Source organism: Odontesthes bonariensis, chromosome 3 (assembly GCF_027942865.1).
Source record: "Odontesthes bonariensis isolate fOdoBon6 chromosome 3, fOdoBon6.hap1, whole genome shotgun sequence".
NCBI lineage: Eukaryota > Metazoa > Chordata > Actinopteri > Atheriniformes > Atherinopsidae > Odontesthes > Odontesthes bonariensis.
The window spans coordinates 43584028-43604857 of record NC_134508.1 but is presented as its reverse complement, the minus strand read 5'-3'; the positions used below and the strand labels follow the sequence as shown (position 1 = coordinate 43604857).

The 20830-nt window shown below is 43.1% G+C and overlaps 1 protein-coding gene across 4 annotated transcripts in view; it reads right to left on the bottom strand.

Annotated features, from left to right (window-relative positions):
- LOC142377607 (calcium-dependent secretion activator 1-like) overlaps positions 1 to 20830 on the bottom strand; it is a 452862-nt gene that overhangs the window by 310231 nt on the left and 121801 nt on the right. For all 4 annotated transcript variants that reach the window (XM_075461876.1, XM_075461875.1, XM_075461877.1 and 1 more), the window contains 2 exons: positions 8958 to 9094; positions 2335 to 2522 (listed from right to left, as the gene is read on the bottom strand). In XM_075461876.1, coding sequence (XP_075317991.1) covers positions 2335 to 2522; positions 8958 to 9094 — 325 coding nt within the window. The remainder of the gene's footprint in view (positions 1 to 2334; positions 2523 to 8957; positions 9095 to 20830) is intronic.

The following is a 20830-nucleotide window of genomic DNA, read 5'->3' as shown; positions in this document are numbered from 1 at the left end:
TTACGGTGTTTGCTGCTCGGAAGCAGGGAACTGCTCGGTCTGCTCTTCGGTCTGCACAGTTTACATTGGACACATTGATATCAAGGGAGGCAAAAATAGCGCCAACTAGCCGGACTACCATCATTCATCAACGCCAAAACTCGCCTGGAACTCTGCTCACAGGACGCAGCAGGGGGTAAGAAAATGTTCATAAATGATATTGCTAATATGGGATGTCATACAGCTTCATGTCAAACGAGGCGAACTATCCCTTTAATAAATTACCCATAAGAGGCTTTCAAGGGGAGTCTGACTACTCTGGTCTTTTCTCCACGGCATAATGGTGACCCCGACAATATAAATTTGACTTTTGTCACCTGGCAGCTGAGATCAGTTCTGAAAGCTGGCTGGTAGGAATGTTTTCTTCTAACTATTGAAGGAGGCACAGTGCTACAGCTTCTGGGACTCCTCCAAACTAAGAACAGAGGAGAAGGTGATAAGCTCACCCTCGTAGCCTTGTGCTTATTTCCCTTGTGCTCAGGGGGGCTGATGAAATCATTCATGGAAAATGATTGAGCATGGAGATGCTGAGTGTGTAAATTTGGACAATAATTGGGTAAATAGCAGCTTGTAAGACGTGATTGTTAAGCAGGTGGCTGTGAAGGGAGCCAGCCGTGGTGTAATGTGAAATGATGTGAGTCCACCATGTATTGTGAATGAAGTATTAGTAGCTGGTTGTGTTATGTGAATTAAGACAATGAGCTTGGGAATTTTTTTGGTGAGTAGAGTGTAGTTAGAGGACATAAATCATTTGCTCATGGTGAGGTGTTTGTGCCAAAGCCCAACCTTTAGTGCACAGTAAGGCGATAACCCATGGATCAAGATACACACTAGTTCATCCATCCAACCATCTTCTATACCTGCTTAATCCGTCGGTCGGGTTGCGGGAGGGGGGGGGCTGGAGCCTATCCCAGCGGTCATCGGGCGAGAGGCGGGGTACACCCTGGACAGGCCTCCAGTCCATCACAGGGCCACACAGAGACAGACAACCACACACACACTCACACTCACTCCTAGGGACAAATTTAGAGACACCAATGAACCTAACATGCATGTTTTTGGTCAGTGGGAAGAAGCTGGAGTATCCGGAGAGAACCCACGCATACATGGGGAGAACATGCAGACTCCACACAGAAAGAACCAGCTGGGAGTTGAACCTGGAACCCTCTCGCTCTGAGGCGACGGTGCTAACCACCACACCACTGTGCAGCCCTATATGCTAGTTATTAATTATATATGGGAATTATTAGGGCTGGGCAACGATTAAAATTTTTAATCTAATTAATCACATTATTTCCCTGATTAATAAAATAAATAGATAAATAATAAATGATAAAACAGGTAATTTGTGGCGTAGTGGGCTGAGCAGGCACCCCATGTACAAAAGGCTATAGTCCTCGCTGCAGCTGGCCCCGGTTCGAGTTCCGCATCGAACGGCCCTTTGCTGCATGTTGTTCCCCCTCTCTGCTTCCTGTCTCTTTGAACTTTCCTATACATTAAAGGCACAAAAGCCCTCAAATATATATTTTTTTTTTAATGAAAAAAAAAAAAAGAAAAATAAAACTAATAAAAAAATAAATAAAACTAATAAAAAAATAAAACATGCGTTAATGCACAATAAAATATTTATCTTCATTAAATAATTAATGCGTTAACGCGATAACAACGAGTTAACTCGCCCAGCCCTAGAAATTATTTTCACAAGATAAGGAGCAGATGGATACTGATAATTGATTTGACCTAAGGTCAAAAAAGCTTGAAGGTGGAATCAAGAAAGTATCTCAAGAAAAATGTATTCCAGTTCTATAGGGGTGTGTATTAACGTGTGGAGACGTCTTCCTGAGTCCACCCCTTTGATTGTACACTTAAGTCAGCCAGTTATCCTGAAAGGTCAGTGATTCAGATGGACTCTGGACATAAGAGAGTATTACAAAAACAAACACTTTGAAATTCACGACTTAGAAAATAAATGACCGCATTATTTTTTTTGATTGCCTCTCAGGGCTTCCATAGTTTAAGTCAGACACATGTTGAAAAGGCATGTTTATGTGGAAGTACAAGGTTTAGTGTGCGGTGGGTGAAAGGTAATTTTGTAATCAATGTAAAGTGAGATTATAGGAAAAGAAAATAATCAAAAAGAGGTTGTGATCATGCAAACCTGCGTTGACTCATCCTGCTCCAACTTAACATAAAAGGCTACTGTGTGAATTTCAGTCATTTTAGTGTTCAGGTTAAATCTGTACGACTGCGGGGGGAAAAAAAGGACACACAACTTGCAAGCTCTTTGATTTTTACCTGTTTCCATGAACGTGAGAGGCGCAGAAGGCGAAGCTGTAGTGAAGTAGTGTGGGGTCAATCATGGCTCCATTCTCTGCCCTCTCAAGTAGATCGCTCAGGTAGGACAAATGTCGATGGCAGCCTCGAACACCATAGCGAGCACAGTACTCATCCAAGACAAACACCTGACCAGGACTGAACCAGCCCTGTAGGAAATTAATTTTATTTAATTCATTTGATCTATCACTTTAGCTCTTGCCCACTTAAGTCATTTAACAGAGGCTCTTGTCCTAGTCTCTGTTGGTAAATGACTTGACTGGGGACTATTATAATAACTTTTTTTGTCTTAACGAAACCTTGCTGCAAAAGTTGGATCATGTTTCCATTAATGAATCCTCTCCCCCTCGCTATGCAAATTTTAAACTTCCTCGAACCACAGGCCAAGGAGGAGGAGATCCAACCATCTTTCAAACAGGTTAGCTTTCAATTATGGTTTAAGTCCTACCCCGTCAGGCCCAGGAACACAGGACGCAGATGCAGAGACAAGGTATTCCAATAACGAGCTTTATTGAAAAGTAATGAGAAAAGTAAATACAGGCTATGGAATTATCTTAATATACTTCTTCCAAAAATGGAAGAAGCATAGCTATAAGAATTATCAAAAATAATACTCGCTCCACTACAAGGAGGAAAAACACAAGGAATATCAAAACGTTATATGTAACGCAAAATCACTCCCACTACGGAGGAAAGACCAAGTAGAGTATGGTGAGAAATAACTGAAAAACACTCCTGAAAACTGGAGGCACTAGACTATGAAAATATTTAAGAAAACAAATAATCACTCCACTCTGAGGAAACAAAAGAGCTATGAAACATATACTATGATTTAACCAATCTATGATATAAAAATTACAAAACTAAAATCTCTCTCTAGGAGGAACAGAACAAACCACGAAGGTTGCTTGGAATAAGGCTGTGACAAGACTTGGGAACGCTGGAGTGAACGCACGCAGACATGAATACGACCCACTGGCACAAGACAAGGGGAGACGCAGACTCTTATACAACTAACAGGGAACAGGTGGAATCATTCATCAGACAATCAGACCGAGACACACGAGGAGGGCAAGTGACCTGGTTACTCTTTCAAAATAAAACAGGAAATGACAAGACAAGACATGGAGACAGGACAAAAAAAACCTTGACACCCCCAAGATTAATTAGTACTTCCAGTTTTTATCATCCAAAGTTGAAATGAGAAAAAACACCTCTGTTTGTTTAAACTGTATCTTTGAAGTGCCTGGAGATGACGTTTGTTGTGATTTGGTATATGAATAAAACTAAACTAAACTTTTGTTTGTTGTTTATCTTGCTTTTATTCTGATTTTTTTTTATCTGCCTTAGTGTGGTATACAGATTAATTGTAGTTGGTCACTTTAACATTGATCTTAAAAATGACAGCATGACGTAGAGAATTCTATATTAGAAATGTACTTGATTTCATTCTAACATATGACACTGAAAATGAACAATCAACAATATTCCCTCATAACCCTGTCTTACATGATCATTTTGGATAGCATTTGAGTTTGCTTTACTTGAGTATGCAGCCTCTAAGAATTTTTTTTTTTACAGAAGATATCTATTATAATATGCTGTACCCAAATTTATAGAATTCTTTTCTTCAATGCCAAATGCCCATACATGGAGGGAAGCTACCTAAACTTTACCTGATTATATTGTTGACAGAGCTTTAAGATGTACAAAATGCAGTTTTCCCTCTGCTCGTTGCCAGTGTGTTAATTCTCCTCCACTATGCCGGCCAAAAATGTTTTTTTTTTATGTTTATGCATTTGGCAGATGCTTTTATCCAAAGCGAACAAATGAGGATAAAACGTTACAGCTAGTATCAAAGCTAACAATGAGAAACATTGAGAAGGAAACCACTAGTCAGGCTCTGTCAGAGGTGACAGTGTAGAGATAGAGTGCGGACATAGAGGGAAGATGGAGATGCTCTCTGAAGAGCTGGGTATTCAAAAGTTTCTTTAAGATATTCAGGGACGCCCCTGTTCTGGTAGCGCTCGGTAGGTCATTCCACCATCGTGGAATAACACATGAAAAGAGTCTGGATTGTCTTAAGCGTGGTGTAGGCACTGCTAGACGGCAATCCTGTGACGACTGGAGTGACCGAGTCGTGACATAAGCCTTCAAGAGTATTCAAGTAGATGGGAGGCGTTCCATTAAGCCCTTCGTAGGCTAACATCAGTGACTTGAATTTGATGCGGGCGGGTAGCCAGTGGAGCTCAACGAACAGATGGGTGACGTGTGCTCTTTTAGGCAGGGGACCCCTGTGGCGAGGTGGTTTGCTTCAGAAGTGTGACCGAGCCAGGATACTTTGAATGACCGTCCAGTGAAGTATGATTCAAACCAGCAGTGAGCCAGCCCCCACAATGCAGACTGACTGGTACGGAGTTTTAGATCTCCTGAAGTCCACCACCAGCTTTTTGGTCTTGGTGGTGTTCAGGAGCAAACAGTTATTTTTGGTCCAGTCAGTAAAGGCCTCCACAACAGCCGCACCATCAGAATACTTCTGTATGTGGCAGGACTCTGAGTTGTACCAAGGGATGGGAATCGAGAGCCGGTTCTTGTTGAGAACCGGTTCCCAGTGTTTCAATTCCTTGGAATCGTTTGGCGATGTTGCAAACGATTCCCTTATCGATTCCAGTGGGCGCAAATGACGTCACCACGCAACATTGCGTGGCGAGTCCAGTGCAGCCAGCAGCCAACAGTAAACATGGCGCCCAAGCGGTACAAACACTCGAAAGTTTGATTACACATCACTAAAAAAGACGACAACAGGGCAACTTGCAAAGTGAATATTTCACCAAAGGGAGGAAATACTACCAACATGCAATAACTATGAATGAATGTCGCGTTTTCGATCTGCTCCGGACTAACGTTGGTGAATCTGAACCCAGCAACGTTAGCAACGTTAGCATGTCCTCGGCTAACACTGCAGGTAACTAACTAACTAACTAACTAACAAACACTGCCTATCATATTAGCGCCATTTGCCTCATTGTAAAACCTGCTTTTAGTAACGGTTAAGGTTAAATGAATGCCTTCTCAGGCATTACATTTAGATGAAATCATGAGAGACAGAGCCTGACTGGCTCAGAGCCAGAGGCTGCTGGTACTACCCCCAGTTCACCTCTACCTCCAGCTTCTCCTTTCACCAGAGCAGGGAAGAGTTCAATTACCCAGGCCATGATAGATCAATGTGGACCTCACCGTTGTTGGGTTTGTGAGGTCATGACTCGTGTTACTTCTAAACTAAACAAAGTTGATGCTAATCGACCGGTTTGTTGTCCTTTTTCTCCAAATGAGAATCGATAAGACCACGGTAAGGTGACAGCTCAAGCCTCCCCTTGAGCTGTCACCTTACCGTGGTGGGGGGGTTTGCGTGCCCCAATGAGTCTGGGAGCTATGTTGTCTGGGGCTTTAAGCCCCTGGTAGGGTCACCCATGGCAAACAGATCCTAGATGAGGGACCAGACAAAGAACAGCTCATAAAACCCCTATGATGAATAATACTTTTGGACACCGTGTTCCCTTCCCTTCCCCTCCCCCTGGAGCCAGGCCCAGGTGTGGGGCCCGCCGGCGAGCGCCTGGTGGCCGGGTCTGTGCCCGTGGGGCTCGGTCGGGGACAGCCCGAAGAAACGACACGGGTCCCCCTTCCGACAGGCTCACCACCCGTGGGAGGGGCCATGGGGGTCGGGTGCAGTGTGAGCTGGGCGGCAGCCGAAGGCAGGGACCTTGGCGGTCTGATCCTCGGCTACTGAAGCTGGCTCTTGGGACGTGGAACGTCACCTCTCTGCTGGGGAAGGAGCCTGAGCTGGTGCACGAGGCTGAGCGGTTCCGGCTAGATATAGTCGGACTCACCTCGACGCATGGCTTGGGCTCCGGAACCAGCCTCCTTGAGAGGGGTTGGACTCTCTTCCACTCTGGAGTTGCCCGCGGTGAGAGGCGTAGAGCAGGTGTGGGCATACTTATTGCCCCCCGGCTGTGCGCCTGTACATTGGGGTTCACCCCGGTAGACGAGAGGGTAGCCTCCCTCCGCCTTAGGGTGGGGGGACGGGTCCTGACTGTTGTTTGTGCTTATGCACCGAACGGCAGTTCAGAGTACCCACCCTTTTTGGAGTCCCTGGAGGAGGCACTAGAGAGTGCTCCTCCGGGAGACTCCCTCGTCCTGCTGGGGGACTTCAATGCTCACGTGGGCAATGACAGTGAGACCTGGAGGGGCGTGATTGGGAGGAACGGCCCCCCCGTTCTGAATCAGAGTGGTGTTTTGTTGTTGGACTTCTGTGCTCGTCACGGACTGTCCATAACGAACACCATGGTCAGGCATAAGGGTGTCCATATGTGCACTTGGCACCAGGACACCCTAGGCCGCAGCTCGATGATCGACTTTGTGGTTGTATCGTCGGACTTGCGGCCGTATGTCCTGGACACTCGGGTGAAGAGAGGGGCGGAGCTGTCAACTGATCACCACCTGGTGGTGAGTTGGCTCCGCTGGTGGGGGAGGAAGCCGGTCAGACCTGGCAGGCCCAAACGTATTGTGAGGGTCTGTTGGGAACGGCTGGCGGAATCCCCTGTAAGGAGGAATTTCAACTCCCACCTCCGGCAGAGCTTCAACCATGTCCCGGGGGAGGTGGGGGACATTGAGCCCGAATGGGCCATGTTCCGTGCCTCCATTGTTGAGGCGGCCGACCGGAGCTGTGGCCATAAGGTGGTCGGTGCCTGTCGTGGCGGTAATCCCCGAACCCGCTGGTGGACCCCAGTGGTGAGGGAAGCCGTCAAGGTGAAGAAGGAGTCCTATCGGGCCTTTTTGGCTAGTGGGACTCTGGAAGCAGCTGATGGGTACCGACAGGCCAAGCGGAACGCAGCCTCGGCGGTTGCTGAGGCAAAAACTCGGGCTTGGGAGGAGTTCGGGGAGACCATGGAGAACGACTTCCGGACGGCCTCGAGGAGATTCTGGTCCACCATCCGGCGGCTCAGGGGGGGAAAGCGGTGCACCGTTAACACCGTGTATGGTGAGGGCGGGGCTCTGCTGACTTCAACTAGGGACGTCGTGAGTCGGTGGGGGGAATACTTCGAGGGCCTCCTCAATCCTACCGACACGCCTTCCGATGAGGAAGCAGAGTTGGGGAGCTCAGACGTGGGGGCCTCCCATTTCTGGGGCTGAGGTTGCCGAGGTGGTTAAAAAACTCCTCGGTGGCAAGGCCCCGGGGGTGGATGAGGTCCGTCCTGAGTTCCTCAAGGCTCTGGATGTTGTAGGGCTTGGTTGACACGCCTCTGCAGCATCGCGTGGACATCGGGGGCAGTGCCTCTGGACTAGCAGATCGGGGTGGTGGTCCCCCTCTTTAAAAAGGGGGACCGGAGGGTGTGTTCCAACTATAGGGGTATCACACTCCTCAGCCTCCCTGGTAAGGTCTTTTCGGAGGATCCGCCGGATAGTCGAATCTCGGATTCAGGAGGTGCAGTGTGGTTTTCGTCCTGGCCGTGGAACAGTGGACCAGCTCGGGGAAGACCCAGGACACGTTGGAGAGACTATGTTTCTCGGCTAGCCTGGGAACGCCTCGGGGTCCCCCCAGAAGAGCTGGAGGAAGTGGCCGGGGACAGGGACGTCTGGGTCTCTTTGCTCAAGCTGCTGCCCCCGCGACCCGATCCCCGGACCAGCGGAAGATAATGGATGGATGGATGGAGAATCGATAAGGGAACCGTTAAAGAACCGAATCGTTAAGCAGAATCGAAAATGGAATTGGAATTGTAAAAATCTTAGCAATTCCCATCCCTAGTTGTACCTGAAGTCTGATGTGTACGGGGTGAAAAGAAAAGGAGCCAAAACAGTACCCTGTTGGTGGTACTGTTTTTGCAGGAGATGGCCGCCCTTCCGGCAGTCTGGCTCTGCTGGTTTTTTTTTTCTTGGGCATAGAATCCAGGATAAGTTTCAACGCAATTTACTGAGCTAAATTACTTTATTTTGTTATTGAATTTAACATAACAGGACTTGGATAAATTCTTAATAAATTCGATGTAATTTAATTTTTAACTGGATTACAATGTGTTGGGTGATAACTGGCTCTAATTGGACTATTTTAAAAAGTCCTAAGATGTTATTTGTTGGGATTTGAACTTGTACAAATTGACTGTTTATCCTGCAAAATACTTTTAGTCTTTGGGAATGATAAGATATTATGCAAAATAATTCAGTGATCCAGTAATGTGTGAAATTATTCGCGTCACATTTTTTAGATTAGTTTTTATTTGATTAAATTTGAATTAATTTCATTAAATCAGTTTGATTCATTTTTAATGGATAATTATTTATTAATGAATAATATATTAATTAATCATCTATTCTCTTACATATTAATTTATATTTTGACAGCAAAGTGTGTACAGCTATTTCTGAAACAACAGTCCAACATCACATCAACAAGATGACTTCAGGCAGGTTTAAACCTAATTTCAAGTTACCTCTTATATTTATTTGTCAAATAAATATCAAACTTACATTTCTTATTCTATACAACACAATGAATGGTTGTTACAGTTAATAAAAAAATATTTTCTTACCAAGCAAGAGTAGGAGTCGTTTAGTCTGTGGTCTAGGGTGAGGCGTTGCAGCAGTTCAAACAATGAGGCATGGTCAAAGTTGCAGGGGTTAGCTGAAATAAACTCATCCATGCCATGCTTTTGGGCTCGATCAGCATCTGTTTAAAGTTTTGAATATTGACATCCAATGTTGAGACAGACATAGAGAAAGAGAGAAAGCACATGTCAGAACCTGACAGAAAAAAAATGTAACCAATGATTTTAACCCTGACTCAGAACTGTTCCATGTGTTTAACCAAAATGTAAGAAAAGTAAATAACCACATTTGTAGGTTAAATCTAAAAGACTAAGTCAAATAAACTTCTCTGCAAAATTATAATAAAGAAATTATTTGAAACGGGTCAAATACAGTATGTGTAAAATTTTTCACAAGTGATAGTATTGATATACATTGAAATTGTGATCTATTTTAATGTAGAGGAAATTCCAAATATCATCCCTACTGAAATGATGATTTTGTTGTCATACAGTTACAATTCTTATCGTTAAGGTTTATTTTCCCAATCTTCATTCTATATTTGAATGGAAATTTGCCAATGGTATATACCCAAGATACTGTATGCAATGTTTTAGGAGGGTTTTAGGAGGACCAGGAATAGGCCAAACACCATCTCCAAATATAGATACCTGGGAGTTTACCTGAACAACATACTAAACTGAAAATGCAACAATGCAATGCAATGCAACAAAAAAGGACAGAACAGGCTGTGCTTCCTAAGGTAGCTTAGGTCCTTCAGTCTCTGCATCATGATGCTGCATATCTTCTGTTGGGGCAGAAACCTTAAAGCCAGTCAATCAAAGAAACTGAACACAATGTTTGAAGAAAGCGCTTCTGGAGCGGATTGTAAATTGTGTGGAGATGATTGAACTTTATCCTCTCTATGAACACTACTCCATCCTGATCATTTGGAGTCTCCCACCTCCACTCCCCACAACAGTCTCTCTATCACAGCTGACCAACTGAGGAGTCAGCTGATGAAGCAACGGGTCTGGATGGCATCAGCTCCAGACTGTTGAAGGACTGTGCTTCCCAGCTCTGTGAGGTGATCGCATGCATCTTTAACCTGGAGAAAACTTCCTGTTACAAACACAGCTCACCCCAAAGAGCTGAACCACTTTAGACCCATCGCACTGACTTCACACCTGATGAAGGCCATGGTACCAGATGGTATTATTTTTACACAACTCTTATGCATAAACAGTACCATTATAAGTCATTATCATGCACACTGTCAGTTTATCAATCTTTAGGAATAAACTGATGACATTTGATATCTGTTGTCTTTTTTATTCAGCCAAAAATTCTTAGCTAGCATGTTTGAATGTTGCTCAAAAATATTGATGTTTCATGGAAGTAACAATCTGCACAGTCATACTCTTTTGGCAACAAATTGAACAGTTCTGTGTGGGTTGAACTGAATGAAAAAACAAGCCAAATTTATGAAAAAGTTCAAGAAAACTATGACTTTAAAGACATATGTGCATGCCCATTTTTGCTAAAGCGGATATTGCTACCTGCAGCAGGCTAACTAGAGAAATAACTTGCAAGTGGAGAGAAAAACAGTGGAAGGTACATTCAGCAGACTGTGTCACCTTTGCAGAATTGTGAAGTGAAATTACAGCACATTTTTGCTTCTTTTGTAGAAAAGTATTTCCTATCATTTGACATTTGAATAATTGTTGAGAATAAATCATGAAAAAAACTAAAGCTTCCATACACAATAACTACATTTATTAATAATTTGGATTTTACTTGTGCAAACATTGCCATAAAAAATACAATTAATTATGCCTTATAGGTATTTGGAAAATACATAAAAGTAAAGAATACAAATAAGTATAATATTAACGTAGTAAGAGTAAAAACTATGTTTCAAAATAAAAATGAGCAATGTTATATTCTTTTTTTTTTTAATCCCTGTAAACATGCAGTATATATGATGCAGGAAATATTAATTCAAGCATCCAAGAAAAATAATACATGTTAATAACTGCATGGATCTTCATACAACTGTAGATCCAATTTAGCTTAATATAAAACAAACACTGGACACAGTAAAGACACTTGCATCATTTAGAGCAAACCTCGAATTGAATGAATGTGAATAATGGTCAAATTTAGCTACACGGCAATCACGAGATTTGACAGCTAACGCTCTCTTCACTGCCCATCGAAGATGCCCCATCTGTCAGTCATCAAACAAAACAAAGAAGAGGATGCTGGGAGCTTATTGTGTCCCCTCAACAAGTCTTGACTCCCTACCCCTACACCCTCCCCCCAAAATCTAAAAAAGTGACATTGTGGTGCCCCTTTGGTTTGACACTGGCAGCCTGTCAGGTCTGTTTGATGTGAGTGGAGGCAGGAAGGCTGGACAGTAACATGCAGTGACATTAGTCAACCCTGTATGTCTGCGCTGGAGAAGGATAGCCTTGACAATGACTGATGGCTGATATTCATTTATAGATCTAAAGGAGAGGCAATGTCCTGGACCTAGGTTAGGCAGTCCAAAGCGTTTGCCACTATTTAGCATTTGGCTTGCTTTTTTACAGACTACTCATGCAATGCAAACATAAAGATCCTTATGTAAATGTTTAAGAAAGTTGGATATTCTGATGTTCCCTCCTATTGTGTCTCCTTGTGTCAGCAGCATTTGGGCAGAAAAGTAAAACTCAAAACACTTTGAAGATGACATTGGACTGCCAGCAAGGATGTACAACTGAGCTTTTGTTTCAGAAAACATTGATAAAGATTTTTTTGTACACTGGCTAAGAAGCTGTTCTGCTCGAATAATTTCTCCAATACTTCTGAAATTTTTTAACATTTGCTATAATAACTTAAACGTTGTGTACAAATGGGAGCATCTGATTGATCCAACCTAATCCTGAAAAAGACCCCGCGGATACAAGGCTGCAGGAGCATATACTGCCACTCTAGCCTGCTTTCTGTAGAAGCGCCACAAACACTTTACTAACACCTCAATTATTGACTACCAGGGTTGTGTGTCTGATAAGGTGATCAGCAGCACAAGACCATCACAGGTGACTGTACTCTCACTGTTTCTCTTCAGTCCTGTCATCTCCAGAATTGCTCAGATGACCCTGCAGTAGTTGAGTGCATCAGTAATGGACGAGAGGCTGAGTATAGAGAATTGGTGAATCACTTTGTGGCATGGTGTGGGAATAATCACCTCATCTTAAACACAAACAAAACTAAAGAGATGGATGCATGGTGGATTTTAGGAGGACCAGTAATAAGCCACACACTGTCTCCATCTGAGGTGAAGAGCCAGACATTGCTATGGAATGCAAACATCTATACAACATTGTATAGAATAAGACGTGTGGGACTGCATGTAAATGTGGCCTGTAGTGTAAAAGCGCTTTACTACACTAGACTAGACAATAGACTTTGAGGAGATGGTCACAGGAGGCTGAAAAAAAACATCTTTCATGATCCACTACTGTTTGCTTATCTTCCCGAGCTCATCATCTAATTGCTTCAATGAGCCCACTTTCATCTAGACCAGTGTTTCCCAACCGGAGGTACTGCAGGGGGTACGCGACGCACGGGGATTTTTTTTTTTTTTTTTTTTTCTGAACCTGAATTGGGAAAACATGCACTGATTGAACTTTTACCTTTTGGGTCAACATATATGTGTGAGACGACCTTTTCAGCTCTGACAAACATAAAAACAAACAAATAAGAGGAACAGGCTGGATGTGGAGAACTGGGGATTGTCCCCAGATCTAGCAAAGCTGATGAAAGACAAGCAAGCTCAAGTGTCTCACTAAAGACCAGATTATACTACAGTAGTGAGTATTTTGATAAAGGTTTTGTTTCAGATATTAACTATTAAAAAGCACTTTTATGGAGGACTGTTTATGAAGGAGACTCCAGTTTTGTGATGAATGTTACATGAGTTAGGCCTGTTAATGTATTCTTAAAAAAAAAGAGAAATGTTACTTGTTTAAGTTAGATAACAAAGGAAGATTATTTTGATTTAGTATTTATACTATTTTGGTTAATTATTTATATTTCAAGAAAATGTTTTTTATTCTTATGTTAGGTTAAAAAAAAGACAGAGAAAGCCTGAGAATTTTATGTTCAAGTTAAGGATATTAAATAAAATGATTTTCATGTAATAACCACTGTGTTGCTCTACTTTTGGAGAATCATCGCACGCGTTGTATGTGTGGGGGGGTACTCGTGGTGTGACAAGAAGGCTCAGAGGGTACTCAGGCCAAAAAAGGTTGGGAAACACTGATCTAGACAACCAGCAACACTGAGAAGATTTATCCCCTATTTTTAACACAATTAAGCCCTACAAAACAGAGTTAGTGCCTCTAGAAGTTCTTGATTATTTAATACCTGACACACTACTAAACGACTGAAGGACTGTGTCTGAGAAGGTGGTCTGCAGCACAGAGACACCACAGAGGGCTGTACTCCGTTTCATCTCACTTTGTACACCTTAGAATTCCAGTACAAGTCAGGTTTTAGTCATCTCCAAAAATACTCAGATCAGTTGTCATTGGGTGTATCATTGATGCACAATAGGCTGAGGGAACTAGCTGTCCACTGTGTAGCAACATCTGAGAAAAATCAACTCATCTTGAACATGAACAAAACATGAGAGATGATTGTGTATTTTACGAGGACGGAGAATAAGCCAAAGACTGTTTCATTCTGGGAGAGTGGTGTTGTGTTGGAAGACGACAAATGTTTGGGACTTCTCCAGGACAACAGAAATGCAACATGGTGGCTGTCTAAAAAAGCGACAGAGCAGACAGAGAGAAAATAGGGTCAAGTGATTGTGAGGTCTGACTTTTTCTGGATGAACGATTTTGTGATGCAAATGTATTACTCTTTTGAACACATATTGTTTTGAGAAGCAAGACGCTTTATTTTTGTGGCCCCAGCCAACTAGCCGGACTACCTTCGTCAACACCAAAACGAGGCTGGAACTCGGCTCACAGGATGATATTGCTAATATGGGATGTCATACAGCTTCATGTCAAAAGAGGCCAACTATCCCTTTAAAGTGTGCCTGGGTGCCGAGAAGCACGTCCACAGATTGAGAAGAAAACGATATGATTCATTAGCTCCTGGCTTATATGGCACAAGGTTCGTGATTGTTTAATTTAATGTAAGGATTAACACCGAGTTCAAATCGTTGTGCCTTTTTATAGTTTTTCAAAGAAATTATTACCAAGACTTGTTTTGCTAGCATAAATGCCAATCAACATTAGCTGAGCTCATGGTCGTTCTGTGGTTAATTCACAAGTGTGTTCATTAATCTAAAAAAACGTACTTGTGTGCCTTGTGTTGTCTTTCATAATATGTGTGTTAAAGCTGCTTATTTGATATAAAAATAACATGTTAAAAATCAGAATGTAAGTGAAAAACAATGGCATACAGCTCTCTATCAGAGATTATCAGTGATTTAAAATAGTTTATAAAAACGTGATTTTCATGATTGCAATAATTGAAGAATACATGATTTTAGTTTGTATAAATTGTCAAAGGGCTAATATTCATGCTCTTTTAAAATAGCCTACTTTTACAATTTCAGGGACACCTAATAAAATTCCTGGTTGACTAGTTCAAATCCACATTTAGCTGCCCAAGTGTTCATTCAAAACATAATATAGGTTACAATTTCTTCAGACATTTGGGACTTGACTAGGGCCAAAAGACTTGAGACTTAACTTGGACTTGGAAAAAATGACTTGTGAACAGGGTTCGAACTACGGGGGGACTCGGGGGATCCGAGACCCCCTGAAACTGACACGAGACCCCCCGAAAACATGATTTGGGAAATGTTGAGGGGTCTCTAAAATATTGGCAAAATGTGTTTTATTGATATCGAAATTATGTGTAACGGGAACTATTTGCATATCCGAAGTGTTGTGTTTACATCAAAGATAAAATAAACAGATATAACAACGACTGCATACTGCCAACACAGTCTATCCCCATAATTTCTCACGAATTCTATTTCTAGGCCTGTTTGTGTGGTTGTGCCTCTTTCCCGCTCGTTTTGATACAATGTATGTTGTGGGTGTGGCCGAAGTTTGAGAAAGTGTTTCTTTAATCATTCCATCTTCAGTCAGATCAAGTAAGTGCAAGTGGTCAGCGTTAGCAATGGCTAAACGAAAGCAAGGCACTCTTTCCAATTTTGGATTTCTTAAAGCGGAACTCACCCTTTAAACAACATCGTGCCCAATCGCTATATTTGACCATAATATAATAGTGAATTGTGCTGCCACTGGGTATTATGTCTTCATATTAAATATAAAACCTTTGCATTTTTTAGAAATGGTGATTTGACGCGTCATGAAATCACCGGAAGAAAAAATAACAAACTACAACAATTCTAATTAGTTATAGTTCTACTTCATGCACGTAGTTCTAACTGCTATAACAACTAAGTAATATCCTGGAACTTGGCGTCGCTAGCCTAATGCAAAAGGCAGAGAGAGAGCGATTCTGTTGTCAAGAACCTGGGAGCTAATGTGCGCTGTTAGCACTGAAGCACTTCGGGGATACTACAGAAACCTGTAGATTGTGACGACGTGACAAATTTGTTTTGTTTAGATCAACCACTCTCAGAGATCGCATGAAACACCGATGGCGGTGTCTTAGCTCTGTGTTTTGGTAACCCAGCTTGACCGTCGGAGCCCAGTCCACTGACAGCAGCTAACAACGCGCTGGGGCAGCCTTCAAAACAAAGCCCAAACGGAGCCCGCATTACATTACTGTTGATTGGCATTTAACAACATAATACTTTACTGCACTACTACAAAACAGTTAGATTTCGCGCATACCTTTGACGAAGTGGTCACCGCAGCGGCAGACACGAGCATTTGCAGATTCAGCCCCTCAAGTCTGTAAACGTAGGTTAACTATCCACTTTTTACGGCGTTGTTCTGTGAGTTTTTTTCCATTTCTCACCTCTATGGGCGATTACCTTCGGTACTCGATAGTAACCCTTTCCCTTCTCTCGGTTAGACCGATTGCTACATCCAAAAACGGTACAAAACTGAGGTATTTTGGGCAAAAAGTGGCAGACAAAACACAGTTGCCCACCACCTGGGTTAGCGCGCTTAGAAAAATACGAAGGTGACGTCAAGTGAAACCCTTCTATTAGAATTGTTGTAGTTTGTTATTTTTTCTTCCGGTGATTTCATGACGCGTCAAATCACCATTTCTAAAAAATGCAAAGGTTTTATATTTAATATGAAGACATAATACCCAGTGGCAGCACAATTCACTATTATATTATGGTCAAATATAGTGATTGGGCACGATGTTGTTTAAAGGGTGAGTTCCGCTTTAAGAAAAGCCAAAGTTCCGAGGAACAACGAGATGTTCAGTCAGCAGATGACAGTGGACAAGCGTCCGCAACCACCTGCACTACTGGGAACGCCGGACCCACGGTCAGCATGCGGCAGGATCGAGCAGGCAGCGTGGCGCTATCTGCCGGTGAGTCCACGTCCATGGCCCTCTCTCACCCGAGCATCTGGACGAGCCAGCAGTGGACAGAGTGGAAGTCTCGAAACCCCTGGCTGTTTACAAAGGATGGCAAGTTGGGATGCTCTGTCTGCCGGGACATAAAAACAACCTTTTTCGGAAATTGGAAGTGGCACACACCTGTCTGAGGAATGGATACACGGGGATGTAAGTAGCCAGACACAATTCGGGTTACGTAAAAAAATATACAAACATAGGGATAGCAACGCGCACAGAAGGGCAGTCGAGATAACCGAAACCAAGCAAAAGGACATTCTACCCAACAGAGTTATTGCGATTAATGCCAAAGCGACAGAAGAAACGGCACTGTCCTTTAGATCGGCCTATATGGTGGCCAAGGAAAGGCTAGCCTATCAGAAGCTACCTGCTATAATGAAATTGCAAGAGCTGAATGGGGCAAAAGTGGGTCCTGTGCACAAATCAGACAAATCATGTGCTGAAATTATTGGTCATATTGCGCAGGAAATGAGAAGAAAGTTAGTTTCAAACATAAAAGAGATTAATTCAACAATCAGCCTAACCATTGATGAGAGCACAGTGCACGGACGTGCCTATCTCATTATTTATGTAAGTTGTGACGTGAGTGGGAAAGGAGACGTGGACAATGTATTTTTGGACATTGCAGAGCTGACACAGGGCACAGATGCAGAATCCATTTACAATAGTTTGAGACAGAGTTTGCGCCAAGCTGGGTTAGATGACGAGGTTTTGGGCCGGAACCTCATTAGCATCGCCACAGATAGTGCTGCAGTCCTCACCGGTAAAACCACTGGGCTGATTGCGAGGCTGAAACACAATTTCCCCAACATACAGTCAATCCACTGTCTCGCCCACTGCCTTGAATTGGCTGTCCATAACGAACTCAAGGAGGTTGCTGGATGTAACCACTTAGAGATTTTCATCTCCAAGCTCTATGCTCTGTACCACCAGTCCGCAAAGAATGCACACTTGCTTGAGGAGGCGGCTGCTGACCTCAATATGCAGGTTTTGAGAATCGGCCAAATATTCACTATACGATGGGTGGCTAGTAGCTTTAACACCGTGAGAGCAGTGTGGAACAACTACCCTGCATTAGCGCGCCACTTCAAAACAGCAAGTGAAGATCCAGGTTGAAATGACACAGAGAGAAAAAAATTCCTGGGGCTATACAAACATCTCACAAACACAGGGTTTTTAATGGATCTGGCGTGCATGAAAGATATGTTACGTGAGCTGCAGGGCTATCATTAAAACTCCAGCGGAGAAACTTATCCCTAGTGGATGCCACTCGCCACATTCAGCAGACAGTGGATGTCCTGACAGCCATGAAAGAGAGCGGAGGGAAATCCACACTGAAGGCCGAACAACGCGCGTCCGTGGGCCTGTTTAAAGATGTGGAACTGTCCGAGAGCAGGGAGAAAATGAACCGGCGCCAGTTCTATCAGTCGGTGATTGACGGACTTAAAATGCGCATGCCAGAGTCAGACCTTGTCCAGATGTTGAAACCCATGGAAAAGCACTTCTGGCCAAAAGACCGCAACGCGTTAATCATGTATGGAGAATATGAAGTACGGAAACTAGCGAAAACACTAGGCGAGTCGGCTCAAGAGGCAGTGGATGAGTTTCGTGACTGGAAGTTGCAAGGTGGCGCTCCGGGCAAAACACTGGAAAAGCTGTGTACAGCAAGCAGGACATGTATCTCCCAACTTCGTCAGAGTGTGAAAGGGGGTTTTCAGCCGTCAATAATACGGACAGTAAAACCCGCAACAGACTGCTCGAGAAAAGCCTGTCATCGCTACTTTTTGTGGATTTAAATGGACCCCCACTGGAGCGTTTTGACCCAGCACCCTTCATCACATCATGGATTAAATCAGCTCATCGCCTGTCCACGTCATGGGTTTCTGGACCAACAGCCAAGGAAGACGAGCCAAGGCCTTTGTGGTCTATTCTGCTTTAAGGTAAGACATGCATTTAATTATTCCTATATGCTGGGTTTGGAAACGCTTGATGGATTCGTTCATGTTTGTGGGGCCTATTTGTTTATTGATGCTTGTTGCCGTGCAAGATTGGTTGTTTTATTGTGTATGCCGATGTGAACATGATTTCCAGTGAACTTTGGTGGATGTGTTGAGTAGGCCTGTGTTGCCTGTGTTTTTCTTGCGTGTGGTATTATTGTTGACGCGATGTTGTTTTTGAGCATGCCAACGGACATGATTTCCCCTGATGAGTTATGATTGCAGACGCGATGCGTGTGTGGAGCCTGTGTGGAGCCTGTGTGCGTAATTGGCATAAAGCTGTGCTGTCCGCGTATGATTCTTTATGTGGGCTTCTCATGTGTTTTCGAGATCCGCGCTCTGAGTCAAGCGCAAGAGCAAGCAACGCTTGAACTTTTCAGCAGACTTCTTGGCCTGAACACATGGTTGTCAAATGCATGCATCGCCCATGGGATTAAGTTCATTGATAACTTTAATATCTTTTGGAACTGTAAGGAGCGTTTCAGACCTGATGGCGTGCATCCCAATCGAACTGGATGCAGATTACTTGGTGCACACTTACGTCATGCTGTTGGGACGGCAAACCCAAACATGACTGTACAGATTAGACTGAAGGACACAGCAGCGAGGCAAACAACCCCCAGCCCTCCCCCTCACCAGACCCTTTACTCCGCATCACCCAAGACCTCCAAAGGATGTCTCTATCCCAGCCAGGACTCCAGCGACCACCATCAACCAAGTAACGCAGGGCACCCCCTCCTCCTCCTCTTACATCATCTGTCCTGGCAGAGCAGGACACAAGGGGATGTGCAGGATGTTCAAGGAGCAGCAGAACAGGGTCCCTGCTATAGTAGTCCTACTACTGACAGCTGTTCTGAGAACAAGCTGGGGCCCAATAGGATTCCTGTATTAGTTAGTAAAAGAAGGAATCGCAAACAGTCAGCCTGCTGGGTGAATCTATCTAATCTGTTAACGGTACCACGTACAACTCAGAATACAACAGAGACCAGTGTAAACTCCACAAAGCTAGCCTTACTTAATATTAGATCTCTGTCCAATAAGTCACTGTTAGTTAATGACTTCATAATTTCGCACAATTTAGATTTTCTTTTTCTTACAGAAACATGGTTAACAGAGAAAACAAGTGCTGCTGTTCTTAATGAAGCAGCCCCCCCAAACTTTAGTTTTATGGATAAATGCCGAAATGGGAGGAAAGGTGGGGGGGGGCTGCCTTATTTAAAGATACATTCCAGTGTAAAGAGATCTCATTTGGTGAATTCACTTCTTTTGAATATCTTAGTTTTGTTTTAAAGGGTGTTCCTAAAATCCTGTTCTTAATCATTTACAGATCTCCAGGATACTGTGCAAGTTTTATTGATGAATTTTCTAAATTATTGTCTGTTATTTCAACTGATTTGAACCATTTTATCTTGACCGGGGATTTTAACATTCACATAAATAATATGACGGATGGTAATGCCAAAGAATTTTCTTCTGTGCTGGACATGTTTGGTTTGTGGCAGCATGTAACAGAACCAACCCACCTTCCAGGTCACATTCTGGACCTGCTCATTTCTAAAGGTGTTGATATTTCTTCTGTTGTGGTTATTGATTTGGCCTTGTCTGACCATTTTTGTATTTTATTCGATTTACTGATCACTCAGAATGTTCAAACAACCAGCTTCTCAGTTAAGAAGAGGTACATTAATGAGAACACAAGTGCTCAGTTTAGGGAGGCCATAGCTATGTTACCAACAATCAGCTCCTACGAATAGTTAACAGCTCACTGGCATCAGGCATTTTTCCCAAGTCACTAAAGACAGCTGACATTAAGCCACTCCTAAAGAAGAGAACTCTAGACGCCTCTATGATGAACAACTACAGAACTGTCTCTAATCTCTCTTTTATATCCAAGATTATTGAGAAAGTTGTATTTAACCAGCCCAACGACTTTAGGCCCAAAATACATCTGTGATATGTTCAGAGAATATAAACCCAGCAGAGCTCTTAGATCCAAGGACTCAGGTCAGCTGGTCCAGTCCAGAGTCCCGACTAAACATGGAGAAGCAGCATTTAGCTGTTATGCTGCAAACAAGTGGAACAAACTGCCAGTGGAGATTAAACTTTCACCAAATGGAGACATTTTTAAATCCAGGTTAAAAACATTTCTGTTCTCATGTGTTTATGCATGAAATCTGCACGCTATCTTTGAACTTATCTGGACTTTTGCTTTTTTTTTTTTTTTAATTCATTTGAATTATTTTATTTGTTTCTCTTTATATTCCTTTATGTATCTTTAATGCTTATTCCACTCCCTGCTGAAATGC